Source organism: Cynoglossus semilaevis, chromosome 18 (genome assembly GCF_000523025.1).
Source record: "Cynoglossus semilaevis isolate Cse_v1.0 chromosome 18, Cse_v1.0, whole genome shotgun sequence".
NCBI lineage: Eukaryota > Metazoa > Chordata > Actinopteri > Pleuronectiformes > Cynoglossidae > Cynoglossus > Cynoglossus semilaevis.
In genome coordinates this window covers 3,895,775-3,916,673 of record NC_024324.1, presented here as the reverse complement: position 1 = coordinate 3,916,673, position 20,899 = coordinate 3,895,775, and the positions used below count along the sequence as shown (strand labels likewise).

Here is a 20,899-nt window from a genome sequence, read left to right as displayed (position 1 = left end):
AGGTGGTGCCTCGCCTCACCTGGCCTCCAGAGGAACTCCTGATGGAGAAAAGAACGGGCGATGGATTCGGAGATGGAGAGGCACTGCGTGATTGTGAAGGAGATTGGAGGTTTGGGGATGAAGCCGGCGTTGGGCCACAGTCTGTGGGTTTGAGAGAGTTCTCTGGAGATTGGCTCCTGTGGAACGAGGGGCCAACGGTGATGGTTTGTTTGAGATGGGACGTGGGAGAACAAACTCGATGGAGAGACGTTTTACAGTTGGACTCCGACTGACTCGCAGCGTCGTCTTGTACCTGTGGCGTTAACACTCCTTTGGCACTTTGATTCCATCTGGTCCCTCTGTCCCTCACAACATGGTTGGGTAAAGAACTGGACTTCAGCGTCTCCTGGTCTTTGAGCCGGAGCTGTTCTATCCGCGTTTGTATCCTCTGAACATTACAGACGTCTGCGCCCCCTTCCTGTGCCTTTGATATGTGAGGTGTGACTTTTACAAGGTGCACCGGTGAGATGTCCACAGTCCTGTCTCTCAGACACAAACCTGTCCTGGAGCCAACAGTTTCCAGGTTGTAGATCCTACTCATTGCTGTGAGGGAGTCTGGGTAAGGAGGAGACGAGGACAGAGGTTCTGTGGGGTCAAAAACCGATGTGTGTTCCTCCCTGTCCTCCTCTTCTGACAGCTGTATTTCTATCTCCTCCTCGTCTTCTTCTTTGTCTTCTTCTTCGTCTTCTTCTTCTTCTTCTTCCTCTTCTTCGTCTTCTTCTTCGTCTTCTTCTTCGTCTTCTTCTTTGTCTTCTTCTTCACTGTCGTGTTGGCTTCTCAGCTGTTCTGTGTCATGTTCCAGCAGGTCGTCCTCATCGTCAGATATCTCAGAGTTGTCAGAGAAATCTTCAGCAGCAGCAGTAGCAGCAGCAGCAGCAGCAGTGGTGGTGGTGGTGTACCTATTTGTTACTTCCTCTCCTCTGACAGCTTGTGACTGTGGGACAGTAACAGGAAGCTGAGGGCAGGTTTTCAACACTTCCTGTCTGACGTCAAACGCGTCCGTGGATGTCTGAGCTGCTGCGTCTTCCTGGAGTGTATCGGCCTCTGGCAGCTTCTTCCGCGTGTTAGCTGCAGCTTCTCTCTCTTCCTCTATTTCTGCTCTCCTCCCATCAACCCTTGGCCCTGCTGCCTGAGTGTCACTGATCTCCGCTTCTCCATCCGTCTCCCTCTGCTTCTGCCTCTCCAGCTCCCGTTGTCTAATTTTCTCTCGAAGGGACTCGATGCGACTCAAGGGCTTCCCAATCCTCCAACTGTCCCTCCTCTGAACCCCCTGTCCGTCCCTCATTTGACCCGCTGCCATTTCGTCTGCAACGTAAAACACAGTCCTAGGGATTTGTATTTCAAGAGGTGCCATCTGTTTTGGAGACGGCAGTGATCCAACGTCACCGTAATGTCCTTCCTGCTCAGTGAACTCTTTGTGGGTCTTTTCTCCTCTTGTGTTGCCATAAACAGTTGTTTCTCCTATTTTTTCTATTTTATTGATCAGTTCCTCAGTGTGCTGGGACAGAACAGATGAGCCTCGACAGGCTCCACTCCACTCTGACACTAGGTGGCGGCCTGGAGCCTGCAAATCAGTGAAGGCCGATGTGTGTCTGTGGTGACCTCCAGCAGCGGTCAGTGGACTCACGGTGTCTGTCGATGCAGCCTGGACCAAACTGTGGAGATCGTTAGGAGACTTGGTGTTTTCAAAACCATCTCCTAAAACAAAATTATTTCTGTAAAAAACATTTATTTGTTCTTCCTTTTCTCCACTCGACCTCCTTCCTAAACATTTCTCGCCCGTCTCTTGCTTCGCTCCTCTCTCACTTGCCCCTCTCGCCCCCTGCCTAATCACTACTCTTCTTGCAAATGCAACTCCTTCTGTGTTTTTGACAGTTGCCACAGTGAAGCCCTGGTCTTCGGTACATGTGCCTGTCATCTCTGTAACGCCATCATCACTACACTCCACTCTCCTAACTTCAAACCTGTCTTGGACGAAGGTGTGTGCGTGCGCCTCCCGTCTGCTCTGCAGGGACTCGTTATCTATATTTTTCACCCATTTATCACGACACCTTCCAAACCTTTCTTTATCCAAATGCTTTGCCAATGGGGGCGCTGTCTTTCCTTCGTTATCTAAACCCTTCTCTCTCGTGCAGATGACTCTATCGCAGAAGCTGAAGGACCTTTTGGGGAGACCTTTCAGGACCGTACTTCTGTCCTCTGTACGCCTCGTCTCCCATTCTTGGTCTTCTTCACCTCCTGAGTATTTTCTACCAACGTGTCGGAGGAAGTTTTCAGAGCTTTTGGAACGAGTTGGCGGCCGATGCTCCCCAAACTTACTCAGCAGCTGACTCACCCTCCCTCCCCTCTCGACAAACACATCGTCCTCTGAGCTGTGATTGTCTTCTCTGGTGACGATGGTCTGGCCCCACGGCCTGTCTCTCCATTTAATCCAGGACATATCTGTGCGGAGTTCTCGGCCGTTACACTCCATCTTTGATTCTCGACTCTCTTCTTCCGTCCCACTTGTGCTTCTTTTTCCAGAGGGCTTTATAATCAGAACCTCAGAGGCTTGAATCTCAGTGACACTTCCTTCTCCACCCAGGAGTTCCTTCAGGTTCTTCTTCATCCCTTTCTTTCCCACGTGCTCCTCCTCCGGTCTCTTCCTCTCCTCTTCCCTCCAATTCCCTCTTCCTTTTTCATTTCTTTGTCTGTCCTGTTCAATGATGATGATATTTTCAGCACGGATGGTTTGCAGATGCGGAACGAGGGGAGAACATGATAGAGACGGTGAATCCAGGTCTCGTTCCTCGTCGTCTTTGTTAACATTCAGGAATTGTACTTCCTCCTCTGCATCTTTAACCGAGTTCTTCCTCTGACATTTAACATTTTCCCATCCGTCTCTGCTGTTATCTCTCTGACTCCAGTCCCTGCTTCTCTCCTGGTCCCGTCCTTCACTTACATCTCTGAACCTCTTGACCTCCAGCTCTCCATCTTGATATTTTGGGAATATTTTGTCCTTTTCCTTTTCCTTAACCTCTCCATCCGTGTCCCTGACCTTCCTCCATGCGTACTGTGTGCGGATAAAAGGGTTTTCATGCAGGGGAACTATAGTTTCCACAGACACCTCGCTCACTGATTTGGGGTCTGCATCCGCCCACTGTCCAGGATCAGGACTCAGTGACAGCTCACTCCCCAGATTAACTGTTACAGAGCTGTCACTGTCGCTCTCAGTGGGAGTTGACCTGACGTCCACCTGCAGGAGAAGGATGTCTCTCTCTTGTTCACTGCCGTCCTGCTTTGCCTTCCTCCTCTGGATGATCCCTCTCTTCCAGGCCGGCATGCTGGCCAGTTTTTCCTCCTCCTCTTTTTCCCTCCTCTCTCGCTGCTCCTCCTCTCGCCTCTTCTTCTCCAGCAAAACTTGCTTCCATTCCGGCAGAGAGGAGACAGACATAATGTAACTTTGAGGTGAAATATTGCTGCTGGTCCCTGTGGACACAAAAATCACTGGTCCTAGAAAAAAAACAAAACAAATGTGATCACCTTAGATACAACGTTCTGCCTTTATTATACAAGTGTTAGGGATGTTTCTAGTTGGAATTATTTAACAGTGACAAATGAATCCTGTAGGTGGCAGTAATGCAACTTAACGGGAGACAAAATGTGTTGTGTATACATTTTAAATGTTTGCATGGAATTAAGCTTAGGAGCTACTGCTGTTTGGAAATGTTGCTGTATGTTATTTTTTGTGTCATTTCTAAACAGAAAATTATTCAACTCACCAAACAACCAAATATTCTGCCCCAGATATTTTCAAATCCACTCAGAGAGAACTGATGTCATCGCCGCTTGTCTGCGTGGAGCAAAAGCCTCGTAGAAAATTTTACATCCAATAAATAAAAACACTAAAAGACAACGTCAATCAAATATATTCCGGCGGTGACCTGACTGTAGATGAGAGAACATGACGAAATCCTGGTCCCTGTAGTAGTAAATGTTTTTACGTCTCAGCAGCAGCAACAGCAACAGAAGCAGCAGCAGCAGCAGCAGCAGCAACAGCAACACTCCACTCTAATCCCATAACCCCATTAAACTCCCTCAGGAGTATTTAGGGACTCGCACCATATTGTCAGACCTAAAAAAAAGGTGTTTAAAGAGCATGGCCGTCTGCCTGACCATTCATCCCTACCTTGACCCCACCCACCTCCCCCTGCCCACCCCCTTTATCTCCTTGTCTTATCCCTGCATGTAGCAGGAAGTGATTGGAGAAGAGGCGGTGGTTAAGGAGGAGAAAGGAGGCGTCAAGGATGAAGGAGAAACACGTCACAGTGGAACGTTAACGTTTGTTGCCGTTTCTATATCTGTGACTTCTGATCATCCAGGAATCTTCCTCAGCACACGATCACACACACACACACTCACTCTCTCTCCCCCTCTCTCTCACCTCTGCCCCTTTATTCACCACCAAGTGACAGTGTTTATTAGTGTGAAATTTTAATATTCGTTTCCATGGACAGTTCTTTTTGAAATACATGTGTACAAAAAATTTAAAGAAAGGCTTATTATATATTGAATGGTAGGAATTTTAATATTAACTCTTAAATCTTACTATTTTCAGAAATTGGTGTAAATCACACATTTCTGGTGTAAAAATATATTTTTTAAATGAAATATTCTCTATAAAAGTTCATATGCAGTGGACATAAAAGTCTGAATATTGTTTCAAAAATATTTCACTCAGATTGAGTTTCATTTTGCAGAAGCAGAAATGAATACAGTGGTGTAATCCCGTGCATTATCAGTGTCTGGTTTGTGTTAATAATAGCAGTAACGGACAATTCTACATTAAAAAAAAAAGACACATTAATATCACTTCTCCTTGTGGGTCCAGTTGGTGGCGTCAGCGCCCCCCTGCTGTGGCTCAGCCAGGAGCTGCACTTTGCTCTTAATCTGGACGCAGAGGTATGCTAAATCCTGTTTGTCCAGAGAGTGGGCGACAGCTAGGTAGGTGGACAGAGACCCAGCTAGCAGCAGTCGGTCCAATGACAGTGCAGGCAGGAACCACAGCACCACGGCCAGCTCCAGGCACACTGGGTGGCGCAGGTGAGACAGGAAACGCTGAGCAGGGGCTGACTTGTAGGACACGGGCTCTCCTAGTCCCAGGAACTCGTAATAAACCTGTCAGCATCAAGAGAGTTAGTTAACACAAACCTGGATGCTAACATTTGCCTGGTTAGCAGCGGTTACCCCAGATTCACCAGAAAAATAAAATAAAATAGCAAACTTAGTGTTACCTACAGCAACAAGAGGAAAGAATAACCTCATATAAACAGGATTAGTCATAGGATAAAAGTCATAAAATGGTTTATTAACTAAAACCAAAAATACTGAAATATTAGCCAACATTAGCCAAAACAACAAAAAAAGTCAGCAAAGCAGTGAGAACAACAACAAATAGCTAAAACTGTAGTAACAGCTAAATGTTAGCTTTGCATTATGTCATACTGTATTACATACTGTCATCTGCGACTGGTGATTCTATGGTTACCTGCTTGATGCCCAGCAGCTCTGGATAATCGAAGATCAACAGGATGCTGCAGATGATGGCCCAGCACAGGAAGTGCAAAGTGAAACAGAGCAGAGGGAACCACACACTCCACGGTGCATGACGCACTGACCACAGACAGGGGGCACTAGTCACAGGCTGCCAACATCTCATTAGGATCTACCCCAGGAAAAAAAAAACAAGGCCAAAATTAGAATGTATTTATTACTGCAGTGGTCAAACGTTGGGTGGAGGACCTTGTTGTACCTGTAGAGCCAGCGCGGTGGTGAAGCAGTAAAATGTCCTGTTCAATGAACCCAGCGCTGACTGCAGAACCTTTTTGACAGGTGACCAGGCCAGCAGACTGTGCTGTACGATGAACAGACCCAGCAGAGCAACATCCACAGCTACAGACCGGAGGACAGAGGCATCCTGCAGGGCCGCAGACCACGGGATGGAGTCTGAGGTTCAGGCACCAACCGGGGGAGAAAGTATATATGGTTCAGACAGTTTTAAGGAATATAAATAACTAAATCAAATACCTTTCTGAAACACAGGCATGTCCTCAGTCAAAACAAATATTTATTATATTATATATTTACTATATTGCTTCTCTGTCATAGTGTTTTACTTTGTTGCACATATTTTTAAATGTATTATTGTTGCTGTTATTAATATACTGCTTATTTATATATATGTTTTTACAGTTTTTTAATAGTACTGTTTATATGATATTGTATTATATTAGTATTACTAACTTATTGACCAGAAGTCTTCATAATGTTGACTTGAACACAACATGGTTAAACTACTGGTTAGAATTTACCAGAATGCTACAGAAAAGTATCTTATAAAAGTCTTCAATCTATCGGAAAAAAGTATCCAAACATGTTTTTCAGACAAAAACGTGTCGCCCAACGTGGGGCTCGAACCCACGACCCTGAGATTAAGAGTCTCATGCTCTACCGACTGAGCTAGCCGGGCAGTTGTGTGTCGAAAGGCGTGGTCTGTTAATAAACATTCATTCACAGGATGTATTTTTATGTCACACTTATTATATTACTTATGGTGCAACAGATTAATAAATAACATAAACATCGACTGAATGTTTGCGTATAATATGGAATTGACCTTGTTACAACATTAATACCACCTTAAATGCCACATCTTATCATATTACTTTGTTCCTGCAACCAGAGGAAGACCGTGGTATCCGCTCAAGGAAGAAAACAAACATAAACTACTATAATCACCTTGACACAGTATCGTCTCTCCTGTGATGTTGTAGTATATGGTTTTGAATGATATAAAGTGAATAAAGTCCGCGCCGGAAATAAAAACAAACGCAAAGTTCAGCAGAGTCACAGCGCCGAAGGCGCAGCCACGTATAGTGACTGACGCCATTTCAATCATCCTATCTCTTCATTTGGCAAATTCCTCCGTGGCGCTTTCTTCCGGGAGGGGGTGTCAGGGTCAGTACCGACTGTGGACACACGATGGCGGTAGAATCCCACAAATAAAATGAACGCATATCGAGAAAAAAAGTACACAATGACAGGTGAGCGTTTTACTCGTTATACGGACTATTTTTTAACCTCAAATAAAATATTTAATTTGTTGCTCTCTCAAACAAACAAAAGTCGTTATCACATTAAATGTGTCACATGTCACAGTGAATATGAAAATAAAACCCTCAAAAATTCAACATTGCACATAGTCTTTATTTACATGGTGTTTATTGGTGTGGATTCCTGCTAAACTACTTTATACTTCAGTTTCATATTCGTTTAAACCAGTTTACTCTAAGAGATTTATCTATTTTCTTTTTCCCTAAATGAGGTGAACTTCTCCATTGTAGCACTCCACGTGGTAATTTCTGTCACATGAAACCACTCGGATGGATTCTGAAGATCCCTAAAACAAAAACAGAAATCGAGAAAATGCTTTTAACTAAAATGTATACATAAACGATAATATTTCCATGTAGTCTGAGCTGACCTCACTCGGCAGTATTGGTAATCTGCAGGCTTCACAGTAGGGGGCCTTGACCCTGAAACCACAGAGAGAGAGAAACTGAGAAGTGAAGTGATTCTGGGTGTGACTGCTACGTCACAGCAGCCTGTCTGACAGGATTTAGAGTTCAATCTCTTCTCTGTGGTGAGAATCAAAGGGTTCACCTGTGGTAGTCGCTGACACAGTACACTCTGTTTTCTGCGTCCACAGTGAAGGGCTGACCCTCCAGACTCTCTCTGCAGACGATGCAGCGGAAACAGGAAGGATGGTAGGACTTCCCACGGGCCTGAAGAACCTGATGGTGCAAATTATGCATCTCTTTATAACATTGTAGAACAGTGAGCATCACAGTAACAAACATGCACTGCTGGGATGCTGACTCACCATGTCTGGTATCAGATGCCCACAGCTGCTGCACACTTCTGGGGAGGGATAAACCCCCGAGTACTGCAGTAGAACCAGGTCATGTGTTTATTCCACTTCACAGCATTGATTAGAGTTTGAGTGAAATGGACTTTTATTAAAACTTAAGATACGTATATATTCACCTTCAAACTCATATATGCTCACCAAAAAGTCTTTTTCACAGTAGATCTCTCCTGACGCCGAATAAAACGGTTTTCCAACAAGCTGTTTATCTGAACATAAAGAAAAGTGAAGCAAATAAAATATAGAAACAAAACAAGACAAAACAATGACAAGAAAACTAAAAAAAGTCAACATTGAAGATTGTGTCATGTTCATTGTAACATCACAGGATATTTGGAATGTTTTTAAAGACTTTTTTCATTATAAAGAAAGTTTTTTAATTAAGTCCCTCAATTTTTGGCTTAGTTGCAAAACAGTTCTGAAACACAGGTATTTGTAATAATAGTTGTTGTTATGAATAATTTCTATTGCATGTTTTTCCATGGGATTTGAACCTTTTACAGTCACATTAAAAAGACTCACAACAAAGGCTGCACGTGAAACAAGTGACATGGAACAGAAGTCCCAGCGCCCTGCAGCCTCTCCCTGTACCGATCACTGCTCTCCTGCATCTCACACAGATCCCTGAGCATAAACACAACACAGTCCACACAAGAAACACAAAGTGTTTACAGTGAAACCACGACTTCATTCAGTGACAACTGAGTGTAAATAAGAAACACAAACACGCTGGACGAGGACATGTGGAGTGTGTTCCTGCCTCACCGAAGCACAGACTGCCACCATAACACTGCTCCATCTTCCACTCACTCTATATGTTCCTCAGCTGTCTGCTCCCACTGTAGCTCCCACTACGACTGTCTGGAGTCTAATTATATGTGCAGCGCAGACAGCTGTAAGACGAGCTGATGTACTATATATCTGAGTTTACGGCAGTTGCATTCAGGTGCTTTTTGGGTCCAAAGACATGACTCAAATAAAAGGAGGTCAAGAGGCAGATGTAATCACTGTGTAAGATTTTACTTCTGAGGAAAATAGACTGTGGCTAAAAGACTGGTTCCCAAATATCTTTATGCTGATCTACTACATACTATTTGACCCAGTTCACAATATGTACAGTATATACATATATATATATATATACTGGGACATTGTTAACTATTTTAAAACTATGTTATTTTATTTTTAGAGGAGACATGTTTCTAAAAATTAACCTAAAAAGTTAACCCAGTTCAATTATTACAGTTTATTCACAAAAATGTACATAAATTTAATATATCAATATATTGAAAATGAAGAAAACTACATTTTAAAAAATGTTATAAATCTCTAGCCAGTGTTTAAAATTGACATTTCAGGGTTTCTATGAATATTTTAGGATATGTTTTTTTCATATCCTTGTCAGTGAAAAGACGTGTGACCCACATTTACAGCCTGTATATTTTAGCCTTAAGCATAAACAGTCAAACCAGTCGGCTGCAAACGTCGACTCCCGTGGTCCATTACATGCAGCAAATGTTTGGCTGCACTCACTCAGATACACAGGAAGAGGAGGATGGTGGGGGGTGGGAGGGGGTCAGACAGCTGCTGATTCTTCACTGAGCTTCTTTGTTAACACGCACACACACACACACACCACAGTGGGAGAAGCAGCCTAAGATCACCACCACACTACCGCCCACTCTGCAGGCTGTCAGACTGGTTCAGCAAAAAACAGTCAGTCAGTCAGTGGTGTCACTGATGCTGGATTGTGTGTGTGAACATGCGTGTGTGTGTTGAGGGTGATCTAAAAACAGTTAACAACAGAAAGTTCATAATAAATAAGAGTGGGACAAAAGTGGGTCAAACTGAGGCAACGTCAGCCTTCAGGCTCTGGTTCTTCAAGTTTATTATCAGATTAAATGGACTTTAACAGAGGTATCTGTGATGCAACGTAGAGCTGAATGGTTCAAACACGGGAGGACAAGTGTTTGTATGAAAGTGGCAACTGCCCTCAGGTATGTTTCACTGCAGGAATGTCATCAGGCGTGTGGAGGCAGGAGGGAACGGGAGTGTTATTCCCAAATACAGTCCTGCATGTGATTTCACACAGGCTCATGAACACACTTTTAGCATCACTTCCACGACCAGACCACATGTGTGTGGTGTGAATTAAGTCTGATCTCCTTTGTCAAAATCTGTAAAAGCTATCATGCTAACGCAGGTCGTGCATTTTGTCTCCTTTTATTAACTTCATTCATTTGTGCAACAAGATATTGGTATTAAATCATCCGTCCCCTATGTCAGGTGTGTATGAAGTAGGGCTTGAAAGTCATTTAGACCATTTAATTAGTGCCAAAATGACTCAACCAATAGGGAAGAATTATCTATGTACTCAGCTGTACACTGAGAGAAAAGAAAAAGTATAAACGTAGATTAAAAGAATAACATAAAATCTGTAAAGATTAGGTAAAAAATACAATCAAAAAGATTACAAAGCACTGCTATGGCTTACATTTATCACAATATAGCTAAGAAATTTGCACAAAGACTAAGATTAATCCTACAAATTAATCGGTATTACTGTCATGCGTTCGTCACTGCGCTACATTAGGGAATAATACATATTTAATTTAACACGTCACTGCGAATTATAGGAAGAAAAAACGCATCAATAGTCCTGGTCTGTCTTAAAAGGTCTGCTTCCACACCCTGCTCTGCCTTGTTTCTGGGATGGGAAACAGGGAGGACATCGTGCCAACAATCCTCGGCATGTTCCGGGCTGAAATGGGGCGCCCGCTGTGACACAGTGTAAAGGGAATGGCTGGAGGTCTCCTCTCTTTAATACCACTCCACATTTTTTTACGTATTCTACACTGTTTTTTTAAAAAATGTATTAATTTTTTTTTTGGCTGATCCAGGACCTTAGCGCTAACCCGTCAAGTTTGAACAGGTAACCGTAAACCACCTGTGAGCTGCGCACCACGCCCTCCGATGCGCCGCGTTTCTGTTGCGCACGACGAATGTGGAGCAGGAAGTAGCTGTCAACTCCAAATGCAGCGCTGGATTTGGGAGAAATAATTTCTTCTTTTTTTTTATCCGTATCCCCCTCAAGTAACCATCGATTTGAACGGAATTCGAAGCGTCCTTGACTGAAAATGCGGCTTCTGGAGGCGCACGAGTTCCTCGGACTTTGGCTTTTGACAGTTCTGGTCTCAGCAGGTGAGAGAGTTCCAGAAAATTAGCCAAACGTTAGCCAAAAAAAAGCCAAACAAACAAAACCCCTCATCATGTCCGTATGTTATTTGTTGAAACTGCTGCTTGAAATTCGAACTATTACACACTTATTTTTTAAAGGAAAACGAAATAATGTGCTCGTGAGCCCATTTTAAATGTGCTCCAGATCCTGTAGCAGTGGTTTAAGCTGGGATAGAGCTCCAATAAAGCAGTGATGATTTTCCAAAGAAGGGCTGAGTCATTTATCGACATCATTAAGGGCTTTTGCGGGGTTTTTAATCGTATCATATTGATTTAAACTGGGGGGGAGAAAATAGACTGCGGACCATTTCCAGTGTCATTCTGAGCAGAGAAAACTCCCAGCTTTCACTGCCAGACCTCCATTTTTCAAAAGTTTATGAGGGCATTTGTGCGGGGCTTCCTGGAGGCATGAAGTCACCAGAGCTCCATTAATGATTGACCGGCAATCTGCTGCTGAGCCGAGCATCCGCTGGACCGCCTGTGACGGGGGACTCGAAAATCATAGCAAAGATAAAATATTATTTTCAAATTAAAGTATCTTTAATTACTTCATGTAGGTGCTTGAATAATTTTCAAATGCTTGAATTTAATTGAAATGGCTTCAAAACTGCATCTGAACTTCGTCAAAGCTGACGACTGTAAACAACAAGTTACTTCTTAAAGAATGTATTTTTGGTCTCCACCTTGAGAACTCAAATATTTGTCTTTTCAAACAGGCTGTTTAGAGTTCGTCCAATGTTTACAGCCTAACAACATAAAAATGTCTTTTTTTCTGATTGGCTGAGCGGTGTGTGGGCTTATGATGCTCGCGGTAGGTGACGTCATGATCAATTTCAAATGTTGTAGCCTACTTTTTGTGTATTTGTTATCTTGTATCGCTTGAACCCAGTGACGTCACTCTCAGACGCTAACGGTTAGCTGTCACGTGGTAGAAGTCAACATTATATGTAAATAATCAGCATTGTTACTGTAAACTGCCGTGACATTTTCACTGGTGGTAATGAGGGAAAACAGGTGGTTGCGGAATCCATTTCCTTGAACGATTTATACTTTTTTTTTTAAAAACCCACTTTGCACAAACAAGATAACACACAGTACATAGTATAAACATACAATTTGTAATGGATTGATATAGACAGACTTTATAGGTTTGTGAAAATGACCTATATTTTGAATATAAGTTTAAGCCCTTGTCCATTTAACAGTTCTATTTAATCATTTCTTATTCCTGTTGTTCTTCCTCAGTCACTGCAACCAGACTTGGGTCAATTTGCTCTGCTTTGTTGCAGTCCGTGTGGTCGGCCATGATGGTCACCGCTGTGTTTGCTCAATCATCACAGTGTGTGTGTGCGCTCAGTGTCATTTGGTTGAACTAACGCTTATGGTTCCTAATTACAGTATGTTTACATCGACTTCTGTGGTACGACTAATTACAGCACAAAGTGTAATTTTTTTTACTGTTTTTAAAATGTTGCTTGAATTATATTGACTTTCTTTTCGGGTGTACGTGATACAGAACTAGGTTTTTGTCAGACAATGACTCACATCCTAGTTATGTCCACAGCTGTGATGAGTCCCAAGAGGACAATTTAATGCTGTTTAGATGTCCATGCATGTCTTTCATGGTATTCTGGTCCACCAAATGTAGTGAAAAGAATATCACAGCAACTCTAAATTAAATGCCCAAACCTCTCGAGCCTGTAGTGAAAAGAATATCACAGTAACTCTAAATTAAATGCCCAAACCTCTCTGAGTCGTATTAGGTTTGCTTGGTTCCCCCCCCCCCCGTTTTTTTTGGTGTGGTGGCATCTTACGCGTGTTTTTCTCCTTTTTTTTTTTTAAATCCCAGAGGACCAACTGCTCCTCTCGTCATACAAATACATTGACTTTGTAACTAGTTTTGGGAAAAACAAATGTCTTTGTTAAATCTATTTATAAGCAAATTAGAGCCACTTTTTTCTAATGCATTAGAGATCAGATAAACACGAAGGTGAAGATTCCACAACAATGAAATGATCCTTCAGTTTGAATCTGTTCAGTGTTTGACTGTTTTCTCCTTCTGACCTACAGAACTGTTCTAGTATAGGGTCATCTAATCAAGTCAATTCAAGCTTTTTCCAAATTAATTCTTAACTCTTGATCTAATGTTTCCTGGGAAATCTTTTGTGTCCTCAGAATCCCTGCAGACGGTGGTAAAATCGGACAAAGGTGTGACGGTGACAGTGTCCACAGAGTTGCCTTCAGATCAGTGTGCTGTGTGTACGGTCAGCGGGGTGAATGACACGGACACTTCCTGTCAGTCCTCCTTCACATTGGTACCTGAAGAGGAAGTCAAGCTGCTGTTCAGATGCTCTGAGCCTGTAGATAAATCCTACACTGTGACTTTCACCCAGGCCATCGGTGAGTTTATACTTTGTACCATAGCTTCTAAGCTAACACGTTAGCATTCAAACTCTAAATCACTTTTCTATTGTCTTCTTCATGATAACTGTACGAATAGAATCCAACTTACATTTTTATTCCCTTAATTTGCTCATCACTTTCCTATTGTCTTCTTAATGACTGATAACTGTATGAATAGAATTCAACTTACATTTTTATTCCCTTAATTTGTAATCCAGAATGTACCAAAGACTCCTGCACCCCCTCCACTGTTGACACTCAGTCCATCTTCACCGAGTTTCCCAGAACCTTCCTCTGGGAGCTGAAGGCACCAGAGAAGACGGTGGTGAGTCTGGACATCCTGGGTGAGGGACTGCTGGAGACGTCGGTGCCCTGCACTAATGGGTTTCAGTATTTAGTGACCCCCTTGAAAACCAGCAGCAGAGGTCAGACCCGGTACTGTCGGGGAGGTCCTGTGACACGTTTAGACCTGTCCGATCAGGCTACCGTGTCTCTGCAAGTCAAAGCGGCAGTTAAGGTGGAATCTATACTGTTTCAAGCCTCTGCTGGACCATTAAGTAAGAAAAACCCTTTGGCATTTTTCCTTTAATTGAAAAATAAAAAATAATTATAACCGGTTGTTTAAAGTTGAAAGTGTACCAGTTTATATTTAGAATTATAGAAAGAAAATGAACTGTATTTCTTATTGTTGCGTAGAGGGCAGAACGATGGAGGTGAGCGTTGATCCCAGCACTGTGTTGATCCTGGACCGGGATCCTGACGGTCTGGAGTGTGAGGTCTGCACAACTGTTGGCTCAACAACAGACTGTAGTCCGTCTCACAAGATGTTGACCAACGCTGACAAACACTCCCTGGAGTTCAGCTGCCCAAAACCTCAGGACATGTACATTGTGAAGATCAAGAAGGGAATGGGTGAGAGCAAAGAATATTCAGATTTTAAACAATAAGCAAGTACGGTTCTGACTTAATAAATTAAATTAACAGGAATTAGTCGGATCTGTGAAAAATGTCAAAATTTCAACTTTACTCTTAATGTATATAAACAAAAAATTCTACCCAGAATGCACCAAGACGTCCTGCACTCCAGCAGCAGCAGAAGCTGATCCTGAACTCTTTAAGGACTTTCGCCGGTCCCTGTGGTGGGACATTAGTGTCCCGGAAAGGACTGTGTTGACCCTAGACTTTCCTGCTGTTGGACTCGAGGAGATTCCAGCAATAGAAAAGTGCAAAGATGGAAACCAGTTGTCTGTGAGTACGACCAGGAGTGACGGCAGTGTTAAAGTGTACAGTTACTGCAGTGGTGGTAAAGTGTCCAGTCTGAATCTGCTCGGCCCCACATCAATTGTCATGGAAGTGCCCAAAGATGGAGAACTGGATCAGACGATGTTCAACGCTAAAGCAGCACCAAGAGGTGAGTTCCTGTATTTTATTGAAAAAAAAGAAGTAGCCAATCATTTGCTTATAAAACATACAAGCAGCCAAACAGTATATTTGTGTAAAGTTGATACAAAGCCCTGCTGAAATGTACAATTTTTAAAGAAATGATCCTGGATACATTTTTAATTGTAAAATTTTACTATCTGGCAAACCGTAAGTTTTATTTGTTCTATCGCTGCAATTTGTTTTTAATATATATTTTAATTTTCCACAATATTTTGCTGTACTGTAGTCGTCTTCTTGCTAGTTTTTTGTATTTTAAAATGATTTTAGATTTAGTAATAAATTAAACCTTTATTAAACTCATGTTTGAGTCCTTCATCGAATCACATCTTTCATTTCAGGCAGTCGATCGATGTCTGTGACCCCTGACCCCAACACCATCATCATCGTCAGCAGGACAACCAATGAACCTGACTGCAGTGTGTGCATAAAAAAGGACCCTAAACCTGTGTGTAACCCCAGATTTTTAAGAATCAATGAACCTCGAAACACCTCAGTGGAGTTCACCTGCCCTCAACCTCAGGACATTTTCATCGTGGAGATCAACAGAGAGATTGGTATGAAGATTATTTTCTATCATGATAAACTCCAGAAACATAACTTGTGTTTAAATGTGTTCTTTTTTGACTCTCTTACAACCAGACTGCACAGAAACCTCCTGTTCTGGAGACATAGTCCAGGCCGAGTCCTCACTTTTCCCAGATTTCAACCGTACCTTCACCTGGGACCTGAAAGTCGTCTCAACCCGAGCCTTTCAGCTGGACTTCCCAGAACCAGGGATGAGACAGATTTCCAATGAGGAGACTTGTCCAGATGAGCACACGTATTCCCTTGTGACCTATTTACGCACAGGGCGTGCAATCGTTGGTACCTTTTGTAAAGGTGGAACCGTGACCACGATACTCGCAAAATACAAGGGTCGGGTTTCTCTGCAGGTTCCTGGGAACACAAAAATGGACCCCGTTGACTTCAAACTACATGTTGGCCCTGAAACCAGCAGTGAGTTTGTTTTTTTGTACAGTACAGTTTTTTTGTACTACAGTTTATATTTGTAGGTGTCAATTTATTTATAATTAATCATAATCATAAAAGTTAGCTAATGGAGGCTAACACAAAAGCTGTGTTTGCCAAGAAAATAGGTTAGTAGTATTGTAGCATAGGTTAAATAGAAAAGCTATATATAAATAAATATATTTTTCATGTACTTTTTTCTAACCACAGCATTCTTGTCTCTGCAGTGGTTGCCATAGTGAAAGTCAACTTACCCCGAGGTGTTTCAGACACCGACTTCATCACAACCAACTATCCAGGTGACTTCCCTGATAACCAGCAGATGCAGTGGGACATCACGGTTCCTGGGATGCACAACTACACCGTGCGTTTTCAGGATCATACGGTGCCAGAGTGTCTCAGTGGTGCAGTAGAGGTCGAATACCAGAAAACAGACAAGAAAGTGAACAGACTGACCCTGACTGACCCCCAGCCCACACATCAGCAGGGAAACTTCCAGATGTTGTTGAAGAACTGTGAGACCAACAGGACGCTGCAGGGACTGACCTTGAACTACAGGGTGTCTGTGATGAGGAGTGGACATCCAGGTACAGGGTCCAAACCTAATTTCTAGAAAAATATTCTAGAAAACAGTAGTAGACTGTAAAGACCACCACTTTAATGTGCAATTATGTCTAGTTCTTTGTCTGATCTTTTTCTTTTTTTCCCCTTACTCCTCTCAGTTCTGTGTACGGTGGATCTCACCAAACAGAAAGTCTCCGTGCAGCTAGAGAAAGTGGGCTCCGACCCTTACTGTGAGATGAGCATCAACTCTGAGGTTCAGGAGAAGATAAACGTGGCTGCAGGCACCACAGCCACCCTGTCCTTCCTGGACTGTCCTAAAGAAGAGCTGCGGCTGACTGCCAGCGAAGTTATTGGTAACATTTTTTCTATATTTGGCCATTAGCTTGGCTATTAGCCTTGCTCAGCAATAGTTTTGCTGCATTTCTACCTATTCTCCTTCTTATTTTAGCTGTGTTCTTTTAATGTTAGTCCTGCGCAGTTTCTAATTATTTATTTAATCTGCTAAATATTAAAAGCCCCCTATTCTTTTTTCCAAGTCCTTGCCCTTTTCTGATTATATTTGTCTGACCAAATTAATTTAAATGTGAGATCAACAAGATCTACTCAAATACCAATCATGTAGTATTTAAGTATTGTTTCTTCTTTGACAGTAGTAACTATTAACATTGTCTGTATGTTTATTATACCCAGGGTGCCAGAATGCATCGTTGTGCTCCTCCAGCTCCCTCGTCGTTCCCAAAATGGTCTCCTGTCTGCCGATGCCTCTCCACAGCTTCACCTGGCACCTGGACATACCTTCACACAGTACCCTGGACCTGGCGTCTTCCACAGGAAGTCTGCAGCAGTCCCTACCTGGACAGGAGTGTGACCCGTCAACGTCGCTGCACGTTTTTGAAAAGGACGGATTTGCGCTAGGAGACTTCTGCCATAACGGAAACATCCAGAAAATTCAGGCGCACGCCAACATCTCAGTCACAGCTAAAGCCAACGACCTCAGCAGAAACAGCGGAGCTTTTCTAAACATCAGCCTCAGTCAGGAGATCCCTGGTGAGAGATGAATTTACTTCAGCTGATGGAGGTTTTTATGAATTGGGTAATGATAATTTAGTTAGAAACATGTAAAGAAAATCATATTAGTGATTTGATGTAAAATTTTAATCTGAATTATTTTTTCTTCAGCTTAAAAATTGTGAATTTTACAGGCTTCAAGTTTTACTAGGCCATTTAAGAGAAGATTGGTTTACGGTTTCCATCAGTCTGCTCTACCTTAAACATGTATACCTTAATTTTCCACATGGGGGCACTGTTGTACCACAGATTTCTGTCTCAGTGGGGCTGTTGACACTTTTGTCTTTCTTTTTTTTTTCTTTTTTTTTTTTAGAAACTTTTATTTACAGAGTAGCCCCTAACCCTTCTGCCCCACTGCTGCTGGCCACTCCTAACTGGCCCCTGGGCATGAGGCCCTTCTCTACCGTGTCATGGATCGTCTCGCTGCCCAGCCAGTACCAGGCACAGATGCAGATCACCAACATCACCCAGCCCAAGTGCCAGGATCGACACACAGCCATCAAGGTGAGGATGTTAGGCTACGAGGAGGAGATGATGAGCCGCAGGGAGGACGAGGCGTCACAGGACAAGCTGTTGGTGCCGTACAGCTTCTACCTCAACATGTCAAATTGTATTCCAGAGGAGGAGCACTTTGCTGTAGTTACTAAAATTGTCCTGCAGAAAAAAAACGGTGAGCATGCATCAGCTTGAATCTTTTTCATGCAGAACACAGAAATCTCTCTGTTAATAAACAGATAGAGGAGTTCTCCCATAATTCAGCTTTTTTCTTCTGCAGATCTCTTGGCCATTCTCCTTGGGCTAGCAGGTGTGCTTGTTCTTTTGTTGATTGCCCTGGCTGTGGTATGCATCATCACAAAGTAAGTGTCAACAACTATTACGCTTGTATCCGGGATCTGATTGTTCTTTCAGTCATGACCCAAAGCTCATGAGCATAGGTGAGGGCAGGGACGTAGATCGACTGGTAAATCGAGAGCTTTGCCTTTCGGCTCAGCTCCTTCTTCACCAAAACGGACCGATACCGCGACCGCATTACTGCGGCAAACTTCCTGTTTGCCTTGGGAGACCCTACCAGGGGCATTAAGCCCCCGACAACATAGCTCCTAGGTTCATTCGGATACTCGAACCCCTCCACCACAGATGTAACCCACCAGAGTGCTTGTAAATACTGTAAGGCCTTAAATATTTCAGTGATCACAAACTTCACTGTGGCTCTAGGGGGTGCTATAGGAGCAGGTGTTCTACACTGATCTGTGAGTTACTGTCAGCCAATGCATTCAAAATATTTTGCACAAGTGATGCATTGATTTTTGGATATTCAAAGTTACATGTAAATTACTAAAATTACAGACATTTTTAAACCAGGTGTAGTGATGATGACATGCATGCAAGTGATGCATTGATTTTTGGATAGTCAAAGTAACATGTAAATGACTAAAATTACAGTCATTTTTAAACCAGGTGTAGTGATGATGTGATGCTACAGTTGTTCTGAAACACATGTACAGTGCAGCTTGACATGTATTTCAAAACAATTTAACTTTGAATAAAAGAAGACAAAACACTTCAGTTACCTGTATTGTTTGATAACATTTGCAGTAATATTCCTACATACTCGACATGTTCTGTTTTGGTACACGCTCTGTAATATTTGTAGAAAAATCATCCTCATTTTATTTCTTACAGGAAAAAGAAAAAAGAAAGAAAGGACAAAGAGTCTTCCATCTACATTGGCAAAGGGAACATCTTCCGTCCAGGTGACCAACACTTCACAAAGAGCCGATCTGACAACGATTCCCATGTCTACGCCTCCATAGATGAGACCATGGTGTATACGCACCTGCTCACTGACTCCAGCTACGCTGACAGCCTCCAGGACCGCTACAATGGCATGCAGGTCGACTCCTACCAGACATTCACGGGCCCCAGCGATGGACAGTTACCGGTGATCAAAGAACCAGATGAGGATCCTGAAATGGACCAGTACAATACGTTCCTGGACCCTTCAGAGACTTTTATTCCTTCCCGTCCACGCACTCCCATCGACAGGCAGGACAGCCTGGGCTTCCAGGACCGCAGGATGGTGGATAACGAACTGTACACGTTCAAAAGCACGGGAGACATGAACACCATCCGGCTGTCTGGTGTGGACATGGAGCCACAGCCACCCATTACAGAGGAGACCTTGTAGAGCGTTAGGACGGTGGACAGACCGGGGACGGCTGTTACTCTACTCAGGTTTGAGGACCGAATATTTTTGGTCTGTGCTGATGTGAATGTCTTCTGTGCCACGGTGGTAAGTGGTACGCACTCCGAGTTTGATTAGGTTTTATCTGGCCCAGAGGAAGCGCCAATTTCCTTTTCGAGTGCGACATTTTGGATTTCTCTTTTTTTACCCTTTTTTATTTTTCTTTTGACAGCGATCAGGACAAAGAGATTGACTCCATCATCATTCATGTTCATTCAATCTAGCTGGAATTCTGACTATAAGACTCTTGCTGCTCCTGTGAAATGGCTCATGACTTTGGATTATCTGCATATGATTTGAAGGCTGGATGCCCTCCCTGATGCAACCCTACTCAGTATTTCTAGCTCCAGACCAGCATTGGGAGGACGTGGATGTCATAGAGTAGAAATATAAAGAAAATCCCTTGCAGAATCCACCTGGCAGCCTAGTCTAGCGTAAAAGCTAAAAATTTAGAATAATTTCATTTTTCTTTTCAGTTTTGCTCTTCCAACATTACAACATGATTGTGTGTCTCACCAGGAAGGCAAAACATATTGCTCTGTGTTATGTCAAACCATGTGATGTGAGTTTAGGAGCAGCGTTGTAAAAAATGACCTGTTCAAATACCTCTGGTATTTGTTTTTATACTTAGTATAAATAGTATTTTTTAATGTTTTGTTGTTAGCCTGCATAACGTTTTTATTTTCAATAAATTCCAGGGAAGAGGCTCAGTATGAATAGTATAATTAAAAGTAATAATTAAAATTCTTGGGATAACTGCAACCTCCTCTCACACACAAACACAAGTGCTGACATTTAACCGACCTCTTGAGTTTTGGATGGTGAAAGAATTTCAACCACAGGAACCTCAGCCATGAAAATGGGCAGAGAGAGGTGTGGACTGCAGAGCTGAGGCCAGTGTTTACCAAGGAAAACAATAAAATCCA

At 42.8% G+C, this 20,899-nt stretch overlaps 3 protein-coding genes and 1 non-coding gene across 4 annotated transcripts; 1 reads left to right on the top strand and 3 right to left on the bottom strand.

Annotated features, from left to right (window-relative positions):
• Positions 1-4,499: 4,499 nt before the first annotated feature.
• Positions 4,500-7,001, bottom strand: nrm (nurim). The gene is made up of 4 exons (XM_008331212.3): positions 6,817-7,001; positions 5,831-6,024; positions 5,567-5,743; positions 4,500-5,196 (listed from the first exon to the last, which is right to left on the bottom strand). The coding sequence occupies exons 1-4, from the start codon at positions 6,974-6,976 to the stop codon at positions 4,888-4,890; spliced, it is 840 nt and encodes a 279-aa protein (XP_008329434.2). The 5' UTR covers positions 6,977-7,001; the 3' UTR covers positions 4,500-4,887.
• Positions 6,475-6,547, bottom strand: trnak-cuu (transfer RNA lysine (anticodon CUU)). The gene has a single exon. It is a non-coding gene; the product is annotated as a tRNA-Lys (tRNA).
• A 266-nt stretch (positions 7,002-7,267) lies between the features above and the next one.
• limd1b (LIM domains containing 1b) lies at positions 7,268-8,827 on the bottom strand. Its single transcript, XM_008331213.3, has 6 exons — positions 8,528-8,827; positions 8,147-8,214; positions 7,961-8,023; positions 7,741-7,871; positions 7,562-7,613; positions 7,268-7,477 (listed from the first exon to the last, which is right to left on the bottom strand). The coding sequence occupies exons 1-6, from the start codon at positions 8,694-8,696 to the stop codon at positions 7,394-7,396; spliced, it is 567 nt and encodes a 188-aa protein (XP_008329435.2). The 5' UTR covers positions 8,697-8,827; the 3' UTR covers positions 7,268-7,393.
• Positions 8,828-10,642: 1,815 nt separating this feature from the next.
• On the top strand, positions 10,643-20,686 carry cdcp1b (CUB domain containing protein 1b). The gene is made up of 13 exons (XM_008331214.3): positions 10,643-11,206; positions 13,418-13,642; positions 13,864-14,202; positions 14,342-14,557; positions 14,706-15,056; positions 15,427-15,642; positions 15,728-16,084; positions 16,324-16,683; positions 16,819-17,013; positions 17,351-17,707; positions 18,042-18,398; positions 18,504-18,585; positions 19,412-20,686. The coding sequence occupies exons 1-13, from the start codon at positions 11,143-11,145 to the stop codon at positions 19,914-19,916; spliced, it is 3,624 nt and encodes a 1,207-aa protein (XP_008329436.1). The 5' UTR covers positions 10,643-11,142; the 3' UTR covers positions 19,917-20,686.
• The last annotated feature ends 213 nt before the right edge of the window (positions 20,687-20,899 follow it).

Coding starts and splice junctions, on each gene's coding strand:
- cdcp1b (XM_008331214.3), top strand. CDS start 11,143: ATGCGGCTTCTGGAGGCGCACGAGTTCCTCGGACTTTGGCTTTTGACA. Junction 14,203..14,341: donor AGCCTCTGCTGGACCATTAA/GTAAGAAAAACC, acceptor ATTGTTGCGTAG/AGGGCAGAACGATGGAGGTG. Junction 16,085..16,323: donor TGTTGGCCCTGAAACCAGCA/GTGAGTTTGTTT, acceptor TTGTCTCTGCAG/TGGTTGCCATAGTGAAAGTC.
- limd1b (XM_008331213.3), bottom strand. CDS start 8,696: ATGAAGTCGTGGTTTCACTGTAAACACTTTGTGTTTCTTGTGTGGACT. Junction 7,872..7,960: donor GGCATCTGATACCAGACATG/GTGAGTCAGCAT, acceptor TTGCACCATCAG/GTTCTTCAGGCCCGTGGGAA. Junction 7,478..7,561: donor TACCAATACTGCCGAGTGAG/GTCAGCTCAGAC, acceptor TTTTTGTTTTAG/GGATCTTCAGAATCCATCCG.
- nrm (XM_008331212.3), bottom strand. CDS start 6,976: ATGATTGAAATGGCGTCAGTCACTATACGTGGCTGCGCCTTCGGCGCT. Junction 5,744..5,830: donor CCACCGCGCTGGCTCTACAG/GTACAACAAGGT, acceptor TTCCTGGGGTAG/ATCCTAATGAGATGTTGGCA. Junction 5,197..5,566: donor AGCTGCTGGGCATCAAGCAG/GTAACCATAGAA, acceptor TGATGCTGACAG/GTTTATTACGAGTTCCTGGG.